This window comes from Xiphophorus couchianus, chromosome 20, assembly GCF_001444195.1.
Source record: "Xiphophorus couchianus chromosome 20, X_couchianus-1.0, whole genome shotgun sequence".
NCBI lineage: Eukaryota > Metazoa > Chordata > Actinopteri > Cyprinodontiformes > Poeciliidae > Xiphophorus > Xiphophorus couchianus.
In genome coordinates this window covers 8168280-8188023 of record NC_040247.1, presented here as the reverse complement: position 1 = coordinate 8188023, position 19744 = coordinate 8168280, and the positions used below count along the sequence as shown (strand labels likewise).

Here is a 19744-nt window from a genome sequence, read left to right as displayed (position 1 = left end):
ACCAACTAAAAGATGGCACTGATACAACACAGTGTTTTCTCTTTCCCTTATGTTTTACATAACTCTGTGTATATTTAAAGAGGAATTTTTTGTCATATTTCTAGGATGTGATATTATTTTGTATACTAACACCAACCAGTCATGGGACAAGCAAATAGACTTGGGCTATAATCTAGTGTATTTACAAACACTATGAATCTGTTCACTATTTTTCCTGTCCCTGTTTTACATAGATAAATGTGATTAGGGAAAAAAAGACAAATTAATTATGTTCCAATTCATTGATAATGTGGTTAAATTGTTAGTTACATGAAACATTCAATTGAACAGACTGAACAATCGAAGGGGTATCAATGGAACCCCTTCTTTAAAATGCCCTGGAACATTTTATAATTACACGAGATTAGGTGCCTTAGGATGTTTAACTGTTGCTGCTTGATGATAAGATAAAGTGATTAAAACATATTTTAATATTGTAATTTTTATATCTGATATTCTTTCAGAATGTATGCAAATATGAATCTCTGCATGTACACTTGCCTCATTTTGAGCCATCTTGTGGCTTCTCAGCAACAGCAAGTATGCTTTCCATTTTTAGCCACGGACAGGTCTGTGTGTCGCAGCTGAAGCTCTACAGTATGGGTGTGTGTGTGTGTGTGTGGGGTGGGGGTGCAGGGGTGCGCGCGCGTGTGTGTGAGAGAGTGGGAAAAGCACACATGCTCACTCTCCATCGCTCTTTCTTTCTGCCTCCGCACTTTAGTACAAAAATGGCAGAGCTCAGCTACAGCATCCAGATGCACCCATCAGCTTCATCATCATCATCACGTTCATCAGCAGTAAGACATGCATCCATTATCACTGTCACCATCTGTCCGTCCACGGTGTCACCACTAACACTCGTATTCAGCTTTGGTCCACAAAAAGGAGAGCTGCTCTAGTAAAAGACATTCCAGTGAATTCACAAGCAACACATACAATCCCTTCTTTTTTTATGCAAGCTTGTTACCATGACAACCAAACAGTTAAAAAGCAAGGTCATTTAGAGTGAACCAGATGAAATGAAACTATGTTCAAGTGGCATACAGATGACTTTGTGGCAGGAGGTGGTCTGTTGTCATGTCGACATTAAAAGCAAAGAATGCTTTGCAAAATATGTTCTCGTACCAGCTGTTCGAAAGCTACAGATCAAACTCACACATCAATCAAGTGTTGGCTTCCTAAATCAACCAAGTGGAGGGGAGGAAGATGAGGTGGCTTATCGGGAAGACCAACCAGAGTAAAATCTATTCTCAGATTTATGCAGTTAGGCAAGTATTGTGCCTTAAAATAGTTTTTTATACCTATTTTTCTTACTTTTTATTATTTTTGTCACAAACTGTAATGCACTTTATGGGGATTCTATTTCATTGGCCCACACAGAGTAGAACATGATCATAAAATAGTAGGAAAGAGTTGTTTAATTTTTTTCTGCAAATAAAATCTTTAATTATTCAATTAAAAAAATAAATAATGGCCAAATCTTTCCTATTTCTAAAATGGCCAATAAGTAGCTGGTTTTTCAAAGAAAGACATAGCAAGCGCTGCAAGTGCTGGCAGTTTGTCACAATCCTTGCAGAGGATCCTTGCTGGATGTGGGAAAAGGTGCCCTTAAAAATGGCAAAGAATGCACCCTCCCCACAGTGAAACATTGCGATACTTTTCTTCAGCAGAGAAAAGTATCACATTATAATGGGATTTTATGTATCCAACATAAAGTAATGCATAACTTGAGATAGAAAAGAAAATGATTCTTAGTTTGAATTTCTTTTCAAATAAAAACCAGAAAAGAATAATATTTTGAGTTTTCTGTCCATTGACCAATATTTAGAGAGCAAATTTTTCCCTTTGTTTTGCAGTGATGCTCAAACGTCTACAGAATTTGTGAAGCGCAACTGTGAACATCAATTTACACACTTACAACATTCTCTTAGGTGTAGTTAGGCCTGGACTTTGACTAGACATTTTTACTCAAACCTACTTCAAGATGAAGGAGCAACATGTGATGGCAAATTAGAAAGAGAATGTGCTGACTAAATCAACACTGAAGTTGTAATCTGTTAGATAGAAAGAAGCAAGGTATTGCCACGGGAGAAAGTAGCCGGGCAGCATTGAATGTTGAGTACCTTGGATATGATGAGAAGATTTAGAATATTTTCTTAATTTGTGTTAATCCACAAATTTCCTCCTAAGATATTAAATTAGTTTCTTTAATCATGAACAGAACACCAGACAGTTTTGCCCCCAAACATTCAGTGCTCTATCAGAATGCTGGCCATAAAGACAGACTGTATTTTTTCAGCTTCACAATGAGTGCAAGTCTTAATAAACAGAAGAAAAATTCAAGTTTTTGTTTAACACTTTCATGCATAGTGGTCACTACAGTGGACAGCTATCTAAAAGCCATTTTCTTGTGCTTCCTGTGGATTTTTATGTTATAAATGCACACAGACCACTGAAGTGGACATTAATGCATCATAAAATATACCATCAACTACTGGCCATCAGCTGCAAATGCAAGAAATTATTTTTGTTAAATACAATATGGCCGACAGACAAAAAAGCATGAGAACCGACTCGGTCCCTCCTTCTACTGTAGACGACTCTTGCAAGTAAAAAAAATATTGTGACATCAGATAACCCCTAAGGAACAATAATACTGATGTATTTTTCAAATAACAACTTTGTATTTGGACAAAATTACAATTGATCACATAAAAATAAAAAATAAATTAAAAATTATTTTTACAAAAAAAATTTCCTACCTTTTTTATGCCTTAAGAAATTTTTTTTTAAAAATGGCAAACAAATTCTGACACAAAGGATCATAATTCATGCATGAAAGGGCTAACAAAGCCAGAATGCAGAACTACATCTCCGAAAACCAACTTTCCTTTCAAATAAAGGTTACTAGAGCAAAAAAAAAAAAAAAAAAAAAAAAAAAACGAAAAAAAGAGTGTGCACACTACTGCAACCAGTATAGGTTCATTTTTTAAATTTCATTTGTACTGTCTTTTGGACTATTACATTATAAAAAATGTGTTGTTTTTCTTGTACTTGAGAATTGATACAAACGAAAGTCTGAAGAAAATACCTAAGATAGGGACTGAGCATCCTCTTTTAAGTTTATTTCAAAACTCAGATGAATAAACTTGTCTAAGTAAAAACTCTTTCCGGTTGATTCTGATACGCAAGAGCGAGCCACAATGTCTTCACTCCATCTCCCAGCATGCATCTGCTAGGGGGAGATCCTAGCTGAGCAGCTAGAAGATGGATAGTTTGATAGCGTGTTTCCCCTGCTGCTGAGTGTATCACTGCAGTGGAGGCTGCCTCTTGGATGAAGCTTTGCTGAGGAGTTTCAGACAGAGGAAAACCTCCACAAGGAGAACAGTGCATGTGATTGGCTGATGACTCTTTAAAGGACACCAATCAGACAGCATCCTTGCTGTGTGTTTTCCTCTCCATCTCTGAACGCACTGTCAGCCTGCGCATATTTTTTATGACTGCAGCGCTGCCATGCATGCATGTCGCGCCTCTGTTGTTGTGCAGAATTAAAATAGCAGGGGAAAAGGCATTGTGATTAGAGAGAGAGAGAGAAAAAAGAGAGAGATTGTAAGGCGGAGGAAGAGGAGGAGGCAGAAGAGGCGATCTGCTGAAGGGAACCAGCAGAGCCGCTGATTTTACCAAAACCCTCGGCAGCTGCCTTCTGTTGCTGTGGAGATGGGCTGTTGGCTCTCTGGACCATGGATGGGTGACCAAACGGTAAGCCATTAAAAACTGCCTGACTGCTAGAAATCCTGCTGTGTATTTTTAATTAGCTCTCATTTGAATTAGATAAAATGGAGTCACTAGTGCTTGTCTATTTTGCTTGTGGATGTGCCAGTATGTGTGCATTTAATGAGACTCAAAGTAGGCATTGGGATTTCTGCAGGATTTTGCATTTGAATGTGAGACCATTAAACACAACGTTAAGTTGTTCATGCCATTTCTTTAAAAAGTTCTGTTAGATTTTGTCTCATTTGTGTCACTGACACCTCCCAAAGAATCCCACTCATTCTGCTGCCATCCTCCGTCTTTACATACAGGTGCCATTTTGTGCTCCTTTGCTCACGCTGTATGCATTTTGTGTGTGCGTCTCCGTGTGTGTCTGTGTGTAGCTGAATGTAGCGGAGGGTGACTCATGGTTCTGATGCACTGGAGTTAACAATGCTGTTCTTGCGTCTAATTCCCTGGCTTTTGAGCTGCATGCACTGATATGTAGCAAGCAGAATAAGGGTTATGCTGCTTTTCAGAAGTAACACACCTCACTGCAGATATACAGAGACATACTCATATTTGTCATGTTTGATGAACACGGTGTGGCTGCCCAGGTGTCCCTAATCCAACCATCTGTCAGAGAGAAACAGAATTTTGCTGCCCAGTTGTGTCTTATGATTTTGCCAGTTTGCAACATATATTGTATTCAAACCATTAAGATAATAACAAAAAAGGATGATGGAATGAACGCTGCCTTCAAAATGGCAGCTTGCATTCCAAAAAATGCACAGTGGCGTCGATGGATCCTGGATTCCCACAATCCATTACCGAAGTGGAATAATTCCTCAGTGAATCCCATGATGCCACTGAGCAGCATCTGGACATTAGTTAAGCTGCATCCCCCACTCTGTTCATAGCAGTTGTTCCTGGGATAAATTTGTTATGAAGCCAAGTAGACATAATTTCAATGGGAACTGCCAAAATTAGTATTTACATTGTGTGAAGGCAACACACAGAAGTCATAAAATTTTGGAAGATAAATGAAGGATTAAGATTATGTGCAGTTTCTCAGAGGGTGTTTTGTCCTTTTTTGAAAAAAAAGTGCAAGAATCACCTCATATTTTTCTTTACTTGATTCAGACCACACACACAGAACTGTGATGTGCAACGTGCAGTTATCTGCTTTATTCGGCCTTCATCTTTGAGTCCAGAACAAGCTGATTGCAGAAATGCAGGGTATTTTACCTACAACATTCTCAAAATGTTATGGACAAATATTGCATGCAGCAGCAACAATTTTAATTGGCTTTGGGAGCAAAATGTACCAAAGCAATGCCATATATGGATGTGTTGGTACCCACTTAGGCGGTGCCATCAAAGATATTGTAGAAAGTAACACACCAGAGTGTATTTTTTCAGCTTCACAATGAGTGCAAGTCTAAATAAACAGAAGAAAAATTCTGTTTACACCTGGAAGTCAACAACAATAATTTAGTTTTTTAAATTACTACAGATCTTACCTGTAGTATTCAACTACAGGTAAGATCTTACTGTTCCCTTACTGATGCAACTGGCTGTACATTTTCTGACCTAAATTGATTCTCTAAGTATTGCAGGTCCCTTATATTTTTTTTCTTTTTCCAGCTTTTTTCAGAACCACTGTTAATATTAAAATCTTCCAGAGTTTGACCCTTCAAAAATAGGGGCAATTATTTTTTGCAGCACTGTTTTTGTGTTGAATAGTTTTACTCATGTGATTAGTCATAACTCTCTCAAGTTTACTCAATTTGTTATTCAAAACAATCAACCTGCATGTGAGTAGAAAGCATTACATTCTGGCTTCTGTACTTGTCAACTATTCCTGCCTGAGCCTCCAAATTAGCATCTAGTTATGTAATTATATTTAAAAATGTTTCTTCAAACAAAGACTGGCACCCTGTACATGATATCTTGGCATAAAGATCTGTTATTATTGTTACATAAATCTCTGCTTGCTGAACTGGAAGCTCAAATAAAGAAAAAATGAGTTAAGATTCCAATCACTGCTGTTTTTAGTGAAGAAAAATGTATTTGTTTCCATTCACTTAATTTTCAACATTCAGTTTCTTACTGTCTGATATTATTTTTGTCATTCTCATATTCTAATATGAAATTATACCCCACACTGTAAATGTGGAGTTTAATTTAGTTTTTGAGCTTGCCAATGAAAAAAGATGAGATTACTGATTGAAATTTAATCAAATTAGATTCTTTAAGTTCCAGTTCATGCTTCCTAATATTTTTCCATGAGAAAAGATGCCTTTGCTGCTGTGGAAAACTTTAAAGAGAACAGTTACTGGTTTATTTAGTGACAAAATATGACAGAGGGCATAAAAACGACATGCCAAATACATTTATTAACTGTTGTTGACTATTGTTTTGATGGTGTGACTTCTGACTCTGCTAAGGTTAAATGTTGCAGAAATTAAAACTGTGGGGTGTGCCCTATACATCAACCTTGTGAAATGTTCTTCATTTAAGCCAAGATTGTGAGTAAGATTCAAGATAATAAGTGCTTCCAAATGTTGATTTTATAGGCAAAATCAAATTTGACCCCTCAAAGGCTATGAACCTCATCAACATTTTCTGTGTAGCTGAATCACTTCATTCTTCATTCTTAAGTCACTTCATTCTTCAGTGTTGCCACATTAACAGTGGCTACACAACAATTTTAAAAGTTCTTTTGATAGAGTTACTTTTTACAATACACCATCCATCCATCCCAGCCATTTGTTCCAGCTCCTCCGAGGGAATCCCAAGGCGTTTCCAGGCCAGCTGAGAAACATAGTCCCTCCACTGTGTCCTGGGTCTTCCCCGGGACCTCCTCCCAGTGGGACATGCCCAGAACACCTCACCATGGAGGCGACCAAGAGGCATCCTGACCAGATGCCTGAGTCATCTGGCTCCACTCGACGTGAAGAAGTAGCAGTTCTATTCTGAGTCCCTCCTGGATGACAGAGTGTCTCACCCTATCTCTAACGGAGAGCCCAGACACCCAACGCAGAAAACCCATTTTGGTCGCTTTATCTGTGACTTTGTTCTTTCTGTCATGATCCAAAGCTCATGATCATAGATGAGGGTAGGAACGTAAATCGACAGGTAAATCGAGAGCTTCGCTTTTTGACTCAGCTCTCTTTTCACCACAACAGCCAGTACAGTGTCCGCTTCAATGCAGACGCTGCGCCAATCAGTCTGTCGATCTCCCGCTACCTTCTTCCCTCATTTGTGAACAAGATTCCGAGATACTTAAACTCCTCCACTTGGGGCACACCATCAAATTTCTGTAACTACCAAAACTATATAAAAATACATCTATGCCAAGTAATCACTCCATATATGGTAATAATTTCACTGCAGTATATGTAAAAGTTTGTTTTAAAATGATTTACCTTGTTTGGAAAAAAAGTTGATTGGCCAAATGTATTTAAGTTAGGATTATCAAAGCTATCTGGCACAGGAAAATAATGGTACATTTATCAAAGGCTATGTATTTATCATATTTTATGATAAATTCATAGCACATTTATCATAAGAAAAGAGTGACAATTGGAGTTTCATTCATGTGTGTCTCTGGTTGAAGCAAAATGATTAAATCATCCTCCAGGAAAGGCCATGTGCATTCCATCATCATATCCTATCTATGTTTGTTCACTTGATTCAGATGAGTGGGCGGAGTCTAGCACACCTAAGCCAGCGGGATGCTTTGAGGATTATTGCTGCGAGTCAGCGCCCCATCACCTTGCAGATCAAGGGCCAGAGGAGGCGGGGCAATGAGGGAGACAGGGGATCCTGGGAACCCCTGCCGCTCAACCTGCAGCACCTCAACCTACCTCTTCCAATGAGGGGGGCGGGAATTAACACATCTAGTCCCTCCTACCCAGACAGGTAAGCACATGCATAGGCCTGTGATAAATTGCTCCAGAAGTTATTGTGATAAACGGTAATATTGCTGTTTTGATACCATTGTTAAGTATTATAATGGTAATGGCAAAAATAATAATACAGGAACACATTCTAAAAGATCAGTGAACTTTAAATTCTAATGAACATTTAACACTGGAGCTGGAAGACAAAATACGTAAAACAACAAATAAAATTAATTTTGAAGTCTTTGTAAACAAAATTGTCCTTCAAAATAAGGGCTAGTAGAGATCAAAGCACCAAACTGAAAACTTATATCATCCAGTTTTTGGTAGTAATAGAGAAAAAAGAGATAAACAATAAATTATACCAATGGAAATTAATGAGTTTGTTTTAATTTATAATGCAATTAATTGATTTACTGATTATTGTGACAGGCCTACACATGCACAAGCACAACATATGTAATGAAATAATGGCCTGCATGTTAGTAAAAAAAATCCATAAAAACTGTTAAATTATGGCTTTATTTATTTATTTATTTATTATGCTTTAAATGACTTTATTTCACTGAATGACAACCACCAATCACTTTGATTAAGATATCCAATAAAATATCTTTTTCCAAAACATTTGGGTACTAGTTATGTAAATTACAGGTAACCAGCCAGAGCAAACTACTCTCTATTATCCTGTGATTGCAAAAGCTCTGGTATTTACATTTATTTAGGACTGTTTGATTGTTTTGGGATTCATTTCATAGGCTGTAACCTTTCAAAAGACATACATAATTGTAAAACTGTCTCAAAAGCTGCTAAAATGTTCATCTTGTTTTTTCTCAGACATTATTATGGCCATCTGTCTCTGCCACAAGATCACTGTGATGGAGGACGGTACAGCTATATGTCTAGCTCCCCACGGGACACTGTGGAAATCAACCATCAGGTGAACAGTTAATAAAAGCTCTAAGAAATAAACATTGATGTGAACATATGCTGCATTTTATCAGCTTGGATAAAATAAAAAGAAATCAAAGCAATGATGGAAATCTTCTACAGCACCTTGCAAAACTATCACAAAGGTGTGTATAACTGGGATTTTATTTGTTAGACCAACACACAGTAACACATGACTGATGAGTGGAAAAAAGACATGGTCTTAAAACCTATTCAGAAAAGGAATAAAAAAGTGTGGTATGCATATTTATTCAAGTAATTTGAATCAATACCTTATACAATCAAGGTTTGCTGGACTTCCAGCTGCAATTTTATATTGGCTATTAGCTTTCTTACTCACTGTTTCCATAGAAAAAGAGAATTCTGATTAAATATTTCTTGAAGAGCTTTTTACAAATAGTGTATGAAAGTGTTACATAGTCAAATAAGCCTAGAAAAATACTCTTTATGTTTATTCCATTAATTATTTCCAATTTTCCACTGCATAAATTCTTTAGGATCTTGAACTCGCCAGACGTCGACAAAAAAGGAAAAATTGCCTGATGGGATGTTGCAATCCTGATTCAGATGAACCAACAACCTGCCACAGCCAGGTATCTACAATCTTACCTCTTTTAGTAACATTTCCTACTCACAGTCTCCATTCTATTCCGAAACCAATATCCCTTTTCAACCACCAGGTGTAAACTCTGCATTCGATGTTCAATAAAGCTTTTATTGTGATTGTGATTTTAGAATCACAATTGGTTGATTCTAAAATTGTAGAATCAAAACAGTTGTGAGCATGTGTAATGACACTTAACATACAACTCCTCAATTTCACATATAAAATTAGGGTGTGGAAAATGTCCAGCCCCTGTCCTCTAGGTCCAGTATCCTGCTGGTTTTAGATGTTTCTTTTCAAATAGCGGTTCAAATGGTCAAACTACCTTCACAGCATGTTATAAAGTTCCCCAGAAGCCTGCTAATGAACTATCATTTGATTCAGGTGTGTTGAATTAGGGGAAGAATTAAAACATGGCCCCTGAGAACTGACACCACTGCTTGGGAGTGTGAGATGCAATTAAAACCTTCAACAGCTGTCCTGTTAATTTTTAACTGTGTGACAACAATGAAGTGGTACTTTAAAATGTTTTAATATATAATCTCTTTAAAACTAGAACAAAAAAAATTGTAAGAATTTATAGGCTGGAGATTAGACAACACAAGGAGTGTTGGATTCTTAAAAAACATGTTGATTATTGGAGTCGTTGTTTATGAGTTTTTGGCATCCTATTGTTCCACACACTCATCCAGTTTGTATTGAGGAAATATACATGCAACATGCAGTTATTTTTAGCTTCTGATTTGCCTGTTTGTGAACTGTCCTTTAGAATGAGCATCTCTTGTCTTGTAGACTGATGATGAGGACTTCATCTTGGAGAAGCCATTGGGTTACATGCCCCTTCATCATGAGCTGGACAGTGGTCTGGGCTGGACAGATGGCTCCCTCCATCAGGGTGATCTCTCAGGGCTGGAGACAGAGGAGGGAGGTCTGGAAGACTGTCATCCCCATGGAAACTTTGCCACTGCTGGGTGCGGGGGGTTCGGAGGTGGAGGCTCTCCGTCCTCAGAGTCTTTCATCTCCTCGGAGCTCAGCGATTCAGGCTTCTACAGTGTTAGCACCGGGGAGTTCAGACACTTCCAAAGGCTCCTAGAGAAGAGGATGCGTCTGTACAATGCCAGGATGCAACATCAGGGTGAACCATGCGAGAGACGCGAGAGGCGTGACAGCTGCCCCAAGAGCCACAGAGAGCTGCTCGAGTCGATACCAGAGGCCCTGACGATGCAGCCCCCATGTCAGCACCTGCAACATGGGATGGAGGATGGAGGTGGGTCAGTCATGGACGTCCAGCCTCGTGGACTTTTCAGGTAATTTGGAAAAAATATTTAATTGATTAGTAACATTAATCTTAATTAAGATTCATCTTAATTAATAATTATCTTATCTCATAATGGATAAGAGTCTTATCCATTATGATTAAAAATTTTTTTTTTTAAAATTGTGAATCACATGGAAATCATTTGAAACCCCACACCGGAGACAGGCTGGTAACAGTGTTTATGAGCTGCAAAAGACAATTCTGTCAAACTTGTTTTATAAATTTGAAATAAAGAAAGAACAGAAAGTGTTGTGCTCATTTTTGAAACCATAAAATTATACTTCACTATAGAAATTTGCCTTAGAGTGAGAATGGCTTCAGGAATGAGTCTTGTGTTTTTAATATTGTATTTGCCCTCATCTGAAGTGTTACTTAGTGGTAAATAATTACAATTACCACACTCATACTTTTTATCCCAAAATATTATTTTTTTATATACATACAAAGCAATAGTCAGGTTCTGTAAATTTTTCAATCAGTTGTTTGTGTTTTGTTTCTTTTTCTGCTCACCAACTCAAAGGTTTTCACATATGAGTCATCACACTTTTCATAAATTATTATAACCATCACCTCTTTTAGCATTTATAATCATGACTTTTCAGTAATCCTATGTTAGATTTATGCATTTATTTGCTCTGTGTATTCTGTCATATCAAATCTGTGCTCATACATGCATGCAGTTATTTTTTGGACAACCTGCCTTGCAGCGCATTGGTGGTTGTTCTAAAAATAGAACTTTCCTTCAGTTACCTGTGTTTAAAACTATGGCTTCATTTTGTCCATCACTAAAACCGTCCTTTACTATTCATTAGTTAATTGGCTGCCTTGTTTAAAAGTAACATTATATTTAAATAAGTGTTAGGGAGCCTACCGGAAGGACTTGTGCATATTAAAATTGTAATGATTCATGAGCCCCTCTATTTACACTGGCATTGTTTTCCAAATAAATAGAGCAGAATCTATTTTATTAATGACCAGAATTATTCTGCTCATTCAAATTTATTTCCATTTGCCTCTAATTAAGTTATAAAGCAACTTTAAGACAAGAAAGTTGCTGTTTTGGCTTAACCTTAAGCCAAAAAGCCATCATGTTGATCTCATAAAAACTCATAGAAAATGTGTGGACAGAACTCAAATGGTGAGTGCAAACAGTTCTGTCAGGAGGAATGAGCCAAAATTCTAACATACTGTTTTTAGAAGCTTCAGAATGGATAGTCAAAACATTTGACTCCAGTCATACAGTTCAAAAGTAATTAGTTACCAAAATACTAAAGAAATACAGGTAAACCTAATACTTTGAATAAAGTAATACAAAAACTTTCTTTCATATTTTTCTGAAATAACACAATACAAATATCTTGTTTTTAACTTATTGTCAGACAACAAGCTTTCCCAAGTTGTTTAAAGGTGCAGTATGAAACTTTATAAAGAATATATATATCCACTCTTTCTTTATTTTGCTAAAATTGTCACTGTGTCGTGACAGTATGTTATAAGACAGATAATCGGTCTCATAATATACTGCCATACAAATGGTCATACTCCTCCTTGAACTACTATTGCTGTCTGAAGAAATGTACTACTCCAGACCAAAAGTAACCAATCAAAGCCAGTAGGAGGTCTGATTGACAGCACTAAGAACCGCCTCCTGGCTCAGATTGGTTGTTTCTAGTTACCACTGGGAGAACTCAGAGAAAGCATAGGAGCTCAGTTTTTTTCACCGATACTGTCACGACACAGTGATAGTTTCATCAAAAAGTCACATACTGCAGCTTTAAAGCCATAGACCTTAGTGCATGTAAACTTCAGATTTTAAAGAAAATAAATTAATTTCTAAAGAGAAATCCCTTTCATTAATTTTAATTTCACAAATACAAATGTCAGTAATTCCAACAGATTTTTTTTTTCTTTCTGATTCAGTGTTGTTGGTGATAGTTAAAGAAATGGTTATGTCTTTTTATGATGTGTATGGAAGCATGATTTCAGCTGCACATGTTGTTGCATCAGTTAACTAGAACAATTTTATTTCCAGGGTTTCATCGGTCCAGTTCCATAAAGCTGACCGACCCTGTCTGAACCGGCACAGCTCTAGCAGTGGAGCTCTCTTCAACCCCTCTCACGCCGCAGTCCCACGTATAAATGCACCGGTCCTATCCACCTGCAGCACACCCTCCAGCCATCGAAGACCACAAATACCCATGCAGCAGCAGTATAACCACCAGGGTTCAAGCTCAGTAGGCATGCTGAGGAGGAGCAGAACTCTACACCATCGACCGCCTCCACAGGAATACCGCCGCCGGGCTAGCCACCCAGCATCACCTTCCTATTGTGCTGCAACTCTGCACTACTGCGGAGGTGTCACACCACACAACGTCCTTCCACCAGGCCTGCCAGAGGAAGGTGAGCTAGATGCTGGTGTGATGGCTTCCCACCCAACAGGCATGGCCCTATCACCCCAACAACACCCAGCTGCTATGGGACACGTCAGGGGCACCAACACCAGTGAGCGATGCTATGACAACTCGGGTGGTCAGATCACACAAAATGACTGGTGGCACACTCAAGATAGAAGCTTAATGCCTGAGCCAGCGATGGCAGAAAGAGAGAGGGAGATGGAGAGGGAACTGGAACAAAAGAGACAACTACAAAAGGAAAAGGAGATTGAAAGGGAAAGAGAAATTGAAAGAGAGAGGGAGAGGGAAAGAGAGACAAAGCTTCAGGAGGAGAAGGAAAGAGAAAGGCAGCTGGAGCTGGAAAGGAGCAGATCTAGAGAACAGCAGCACCTCCAGAGTCATATCCTCCCACTCCAGGCTGGAGACGTCAACGACACCTGGCCAAAGCCGGCCAGTCGCCAGTCCTATGGCGGTGGAGGAGGTAGAGGTCTCTACAGCACTTTAGAGGGCCACACAGGGGTTGGAACTGCTGCTGAATGTGAGGCAAAAAATGGACACATAAATGTGAACTCAAGTCATAATGTCGGTTCCGGTCTGCAGGCAAAACCAAACCCAAGCTCTAGGCCTAACACAACCTCACGAGTCACAAGGAGCCAGTTGCTCAGAGATCGAGCTCATCAGCTGGCAGATGAACGAAGTGGAATGAGCACTGATGAAGAGACCAACACTGACATGCTGCTGGGTCGCTACTGGAGTAGAACAGAGAGGAGAGAACACTTCCTGTTGGCTCGGGAGCAAAAGCAGCAACAGCTGTTGGCCAGAGGCGGGCCTTTACGAGAAGCCGTTAGCCGGGGAGCAGCATCTATAGGAGATGGAGGCTTAATAGAAAGCAGGGGAGTTGGACCTTTTGCTGAGGGGCGATGCAAAACTGTCCTGGAGCTGAGTCAACGGAAGCTGAGTCGTCTGAGGAACAGAAAGCTGTTGGATGACTGGACAACCGTAGAGGAGCTGCTGACTCATGGGACCAGGTTGGACAACCAGGAGGACATGTTGTGTCCAAGCTCCCTGTTGACAGTCACCACTGTCTAACTGGACAAACACAATCTCTTGTTTAACCTCTGAGTGTGTGTGATGTTAAACTAATGATATAATATTATGTGAATCTGCCTGTTCCGTCTTTCTCAGAGTTAGACAAGAACATGGATGTCAGCTGAAGTAGGCATCTAGTAGAGAAAGAAATTTTGGGATTGGTGGAAGGGCCCCTTAGACTTGGAGTGAAAACAAACAATGTGAAAGAAAATCACCAATGTCTCTTCAGTATATTCCAGGCAGGTGTCTTTCACCCAATGGAACTGAAAATATAAATCTGTCTTGGGTTTCTTGCGTCACTTCAATTAGACATGTTTGGAATCATCAGTGGGTTTATAATACCGTTTTTAAAACAGGAAATACCAAAAGTCTGACAGCCACCCTCAATTCAGTTTTTTTCCCACTGCACTTCAATATCCCCCAATAACCCCATGAGAGTATGGCTGATAATTGTGATGTGGTTCAATGCCCAGGCACTGGGCACTGAGTTGTGTGGGGTCAGGAGCACCTAACAACAAAAAAGCATGTCAGTTCTAATCAAACCAGATTTATATTGATTTTTGCATGTACAGTTAATGAGCAGTGCAGAAGTTGATAATTCTGGTTGGTGTCTGATTCCCAGCTTTCAATATAGAGCAAAATTAAAAGGCTATTTATGTAAAGTTTACAATATTAAAAAACCTGGACTGTTACTCTACCCTGATGCAAACTCTTTGAAACACAGTTTGTTGAATGTTTGCTTTACAAAATTAGTAGGATTGTTAGATTTCTATAAACTATACAACTCTATCCAGCAGTGGGGGGTTGATGTGAGGTGTAGATAGACAGGCTTCCCCAGGGCTCAATTAATGCAAGAACCATCATTGCTTGACTGTTTTCAGATTGTCAAATATTTTTCCGGTGACATTTTTAGTGGATTATGAGCTGCTAGTAAAATTTTAGGGGACTTTATTTATTAACTAATTACTTCCACTATCTGAAGTACAAACTGACATCCATTCTCTAATCTCTCTGTGGAAGACAGGAAGCATGATGCTTCACACAATTGTTGTATTGTTCTGTTAGCAAATATGTCTGAAAGGGTAAACTTTACTCTCATTGCTTTGCTTCACCTCAATTGATAGCTTTACGTGTGGGTGTGTGACCACTGTACAGCACTCCGGACAAAATGTGTGAGTCAGTGCATGACGCTTGAAATGACAAACAAATGAGCAAGGTCATATGAGCTGGTGTGTGTTTGCGCCATGTGATTCATGCTACATCCAATGCTAAGTATATTTTACTGAATTTTTTAAACATTTACAAATATTTGGGTTTGAACCTCTAACGGGCCATGGGATATTTGGAGAGCAATACTATTCTAGGTGTATTTTTCTTGTCTGTGCACTTAAAACAAATTACAAATTCCTTTTATATCAATGGCAAAGATACAAATAAACTGTAGCAACGCAGACAATGACAACTTGGAGATTTGATACAAAATCTTGAAAATGTTATCTTTTTTGAGATAGTAACAGTTTGTTTAAAAATAATCAGTATGATTTTGTGCAACAAAAATAAAAGTGTGTGAATTAGTGGTAAGCAACAGTTTTTCATGTAGAAGATTTGATGCTCAACTTTAATCTGTTAAATCATATGTTGCAGTGCTTGGTCAGGACTTTATGCTGCACTCATGTTACTTAATTTCAAACCAATCTACATGCATATTCCCCACTTTAAGAAACCTAATTAAGTGATTTAGAGTCAAAGCACTCATTAGAAAAAGTAGTGTTATACCGATCACTATTTTTATTTATCTCTAATTAGAATCTACTGTCAGGACTGATTTAAATGTTCAGATAATTACCAGGACTGCACTATTAGTAGCGTTAATTGTTAATATTATAATTATCATGTCGCTTGCTGCTCCTGCTATTTTCAGCAACCAGCGTCTTTTACCAGCAATTTAAAACTAAATACACTGCTGCAACTGGACTGGAATCTGGTAGAATTAGAAAAATAACTACATACCACTAATATTTTATTGAATATTTCTACTTGAATAGAAAACTGTTAATTCAAAGACATGAATGCAGCATTGAATAGTTAGTCTACTTTACTGCCAGGAATTTTAAAATCAGCAGGATGTTTACAGATCTACGCATAAAACTGTTTATGCATGTTTACTCAAATCCTGAGTGGCAGTGACTGAGGAGAAGGGGTTTTTGAGAAAGGACGGTAGAACTCTGATAGACCTTACATATGGGAGGATGTGCTGATGTCCGCAGCGTCTGCTCTGCAGGAGGAGCTCCAGAGACATTCCACTTCAAGCTGGTGACAGGTCCGCAGTTCAGGAACAAGTGCAATAATACCTCAAGTTAGTTTTATCAAGGTAACAATGGTGTCGGCTTTTGAGCGAATGCAGTAATTTGTTCTAAATCAAAACGGATGCACAAAGTGATAAGACACCACAAGTGCACAGTAATCTTGGGAGTTTGCAGTGGCAACAGCTAGGACATACAGATATTTACAGTGTTTTCCATGGGAAGGACCTAAGAAGAAAAAAACGTTTTGCACATCATTTTTATATAAAAGGTTTTCCCTACCTTTCTGTACCAGGGACTTAGGCCAGTGGAACAAATGTAGATAGAATGACAGTGTTTGTTGATGTTTTCTTTATAAACTATCAGTGATTTATGAAGGAAAAAAGTAGTTTATTGTGGTTGTGTTGGACATATTTCAATATTTTTCTTGTGATGGTTTCAAAACAAACGTGGACAGTTTTAATGATCTTTAAATCTTTTAATGCTAGTTAAGTCATTTAAAAGCTAGTGATATTTTCATTTACTTTTCTTATGACGAGAACACACTATATAAATATTATTGTCTCTTTAAATGGATTTTTGAAATTGAATTTACTGTTGTTTTGTGTCATTAAGACATGTACATATTTTGTCACACAGTGCGACTGAGGGTAGAGTTTGAGTATATGATGGTGCCATCTGATGCCTCCAGTGGTTTATCATGTGATTCTGTAGACTTATAGCTGTGTTGTGGAGGCTGTATATACAGCACAGGGATAAAAATTGTATCATCAGAATATTTAAAACATCATATGTCCTTGTTCATAGATGGTATTTTTGTTTGTTTCTAAAACTTAAGTGTGCTCTCCATAGGTTGTCCAATGTAAAGAGAAATTCTAGTTTTCAGGTATGATTTTGAAAGATTTTGTGCATCTGACTGTTTTAAATGAGGTTGATTATGTTTTTATTTATTCTCTCCATCTTTGGATATTAGCTACTTTATGATAGTAATGGAAAAGAGAACATGGGCAAAAATTCAGCTTTTTTTACCCTTTTTTTTTTTCAAGATTTTGGAAGATGTCTAAATTTATGACATGATTGCATGATGAAACAGATGGTTTGAAGCCATGTCCCAGGGAATATACAGTAGATATATGAGATGCTATCTTCTTTTTCTGGAAAATTTGTCAGAAATCTGCAAGTGAAGTCAATTTCAAACAATTTAACTTATATTTGACATTGTTCTTGCTGCCAACTTTAGCTACAAAAAGCTAGATTGTGTCACTTCATTGTCCTTGCTTTTGTGAAACTGTTATATTTGCTACTTTTTTTCTATTTGTTGCATAACCATTACAAAGAAAACTTCACACAACCTCTTGTGCAGTATGTGAAGCTGCAACACAAATCTCTTTCTGAACAGATCAGTCATTTAAACATAATGCTAAAAGAAAGAAGGTACACACTTTGTGAGGGTAAATCTTTTTGTTTATGGTTAGGTTAATAATTTTTCATATGACTGGCAGATTTAGTTATGTTTGAATTTGACCAAAACATTCACCCATTGGTATAGTTTTTTAGGGTATAGAGTATAGTTTTTTATACACAGCATTTCTTGACAAAATGAAAACAAAACTAGATATTTTCCCCAGAAATGTTACCCTCCCCAACTTATTTTTTTTTTGTAAATGTCAGTGCTATTTCCAATTAGAAAAACCCTTCTTGTTTAAATAAAAATCTATTTTAAATCTAAATCCGCCAGCGGGTGAGGAAACATCCATCAACAATGATGATGTATAGTCATATTTAATTAAATAATTGTTTCTGTTAATTATTATGATCTTCTGCTTACAGATGATAAAAACACAGCATTTAAGATTAGAATATTACATCGGACCTCTAAAAAAGATCTTTAATATAGAATGGTTATTTTTTTTTAAAGTTTTTAATCTCATGAGCCTCATTGGCACACATATTCTAATTCATTGAATATGACTGTATATTTTATTCCACAAATATTCCCCAATTCATTCTTTCATTCATTCATATGTCATCTGTTCCTAAAATTGAGCGACAAACAAGTGGAATCCATTTATTCTTTATTCTCCTTTTATTTTAAATAACCTAAGCTCCATGTTCACTCACACCTTGGTAAAAATGTGTACACCTTAGATAAATTGTTAGAAACGTGGTGGCGGCCATGTTTGAAAGTCAAGCAGTGATTTTCTTAAAACAATTACTAGCTTGTAAAAATTCCCACACATCTGCTATTTTGAAGAGTGACTTAAGAGAATCTGTGTTCCACTTCATATTTATATCCCAGAAAAATAGGAAGTCAAAAGTAATTTTAAGGATGCCAATAATTTTGGTGCTGTTGTTTTCTTAAAAAAGACAAACATTTCTTAGCATGGGATTTTTGACCTTCAGGTTAAATGTACTTAAATTAAAGATTTGAATTTTTCAAAATGTTTTAATATGAGATTGTACCGCTTTACTAATATTTATTTTAAGGTTTTTCCCACATCTTTACAAAGTGTGTGTGAAGGGAACTGTTTGCTAAATACCTGAAAGAGTCACCAGACAAGCAAATTGTGAGTGAACAGTGGCTCCAGGTTATTTTACTGTCATCTCTGGATTGAGTTCATTCCATCTAACATGGCCCTTCTTCCAGCCTTTGTGTAAGCTATCTATTTTTAGGTTGCATTAACATTTGATTTTTATCCATTTATTTTAAGAAAAACAAAAACCCGGGTGGTTGATTGAACAGCACTCAGTGAGTAAAGACTTAGACCCTTACATCCACTGTGTTTATTCCCATGTTCTTTTCTCTCTCAGTTGTAATTCAAGCAGTCTGAATAATGGATGACGAAGAGAGAAATTTTTCTAACCGCCCACCCCCCTTCACCCTCTTTGCTTACGTTACACAAGGACACGGATGGCTGAAAATAGCGCTGCTGTCCTCATGTGATGTGAAATTAAAAGCACACTGGAGCGGAGACACTTGCTGCTGGGGAAAGAAAAACACTTGTTCTACTCCATCTGACAATCCCTCCATCCAGCCTGCAACACCAACCCCATCTGTCTGTGCAAGGGTACTTTTCACTACGGCAAGCTTTTTGAAATATGATTATGTACATGTGATTGTAATAAAGAGATTTTAATTAGCTATGACACTGTTTTGGGTTTTTCATATTACACGCTATTTCTGATCTTAAAGCGCTGATTGAGAATCTGTGGAGATAAAGATTAGGGAGATGACAAGGAGGCCTTCCATACTCAAAAACACTTCACCCTAGATGAGCCATCTAAATACCAGTGGAAGCATTCCAAAAGCTGGTCATTAACCATTTTCAATGTGTAATATTTCAATAAAATGTAAATAAAAACTGATTTAAAAAAGAATTGGACATGGA

General features: G+C 37.6%; 1 protein-coding gene across 1 annotated transcript; it reads left to right on the top strand.

Moving 5' to 3' along the window:
- The first annotated feature begins 3510 nt into the window (after positions 1–3510).
- LOC114135981 (uncharacterized) lies at positions 3511–19502 on the top strand. Its single transcript, XM_028003714.1, has 6 exons — positions 3511–3798; positions 7493–7716; positions 8535–8637; positions 9146–9241; positions 10045–10559; positions 12603–19502. The coding sequence occupies exons 1-6, from the start codon at positions 3757–3759 to the stop codon at positions 14050–14052; spliced, it is 2430 nt and encodes an 809-aa protein (XP_027859515.1). The 5' UTR covers positions 3511–3756; the 3' UTR covers positions 14053–19502.
- The last annotated feature ends 242 nt before the right edge of the window (positions 19503–19744 follow it).

Coding starts and splice junctions, on each gene's coding strand:
- LOC114135981 (XM_028003714.1), top strand. CDS start 3,757: ATGGGCTGTTGGCTCTCTGGACCATGGATGGGTGACCAAACG. Junction 7,717..8,534: donor AGTCCCTCCTACCCAGACAG/GTAAGCACATGC, acceptor GTTTTTTCTCAG/ACATTATTATGGCCATCTGT. Junction 8,638..9,145: donor CTGTGGAAATCAACCATCAG/GTGAACAGTTAA, acceptor TAAATTCTTTAG/GATCTTGAACTCGCCAGACG.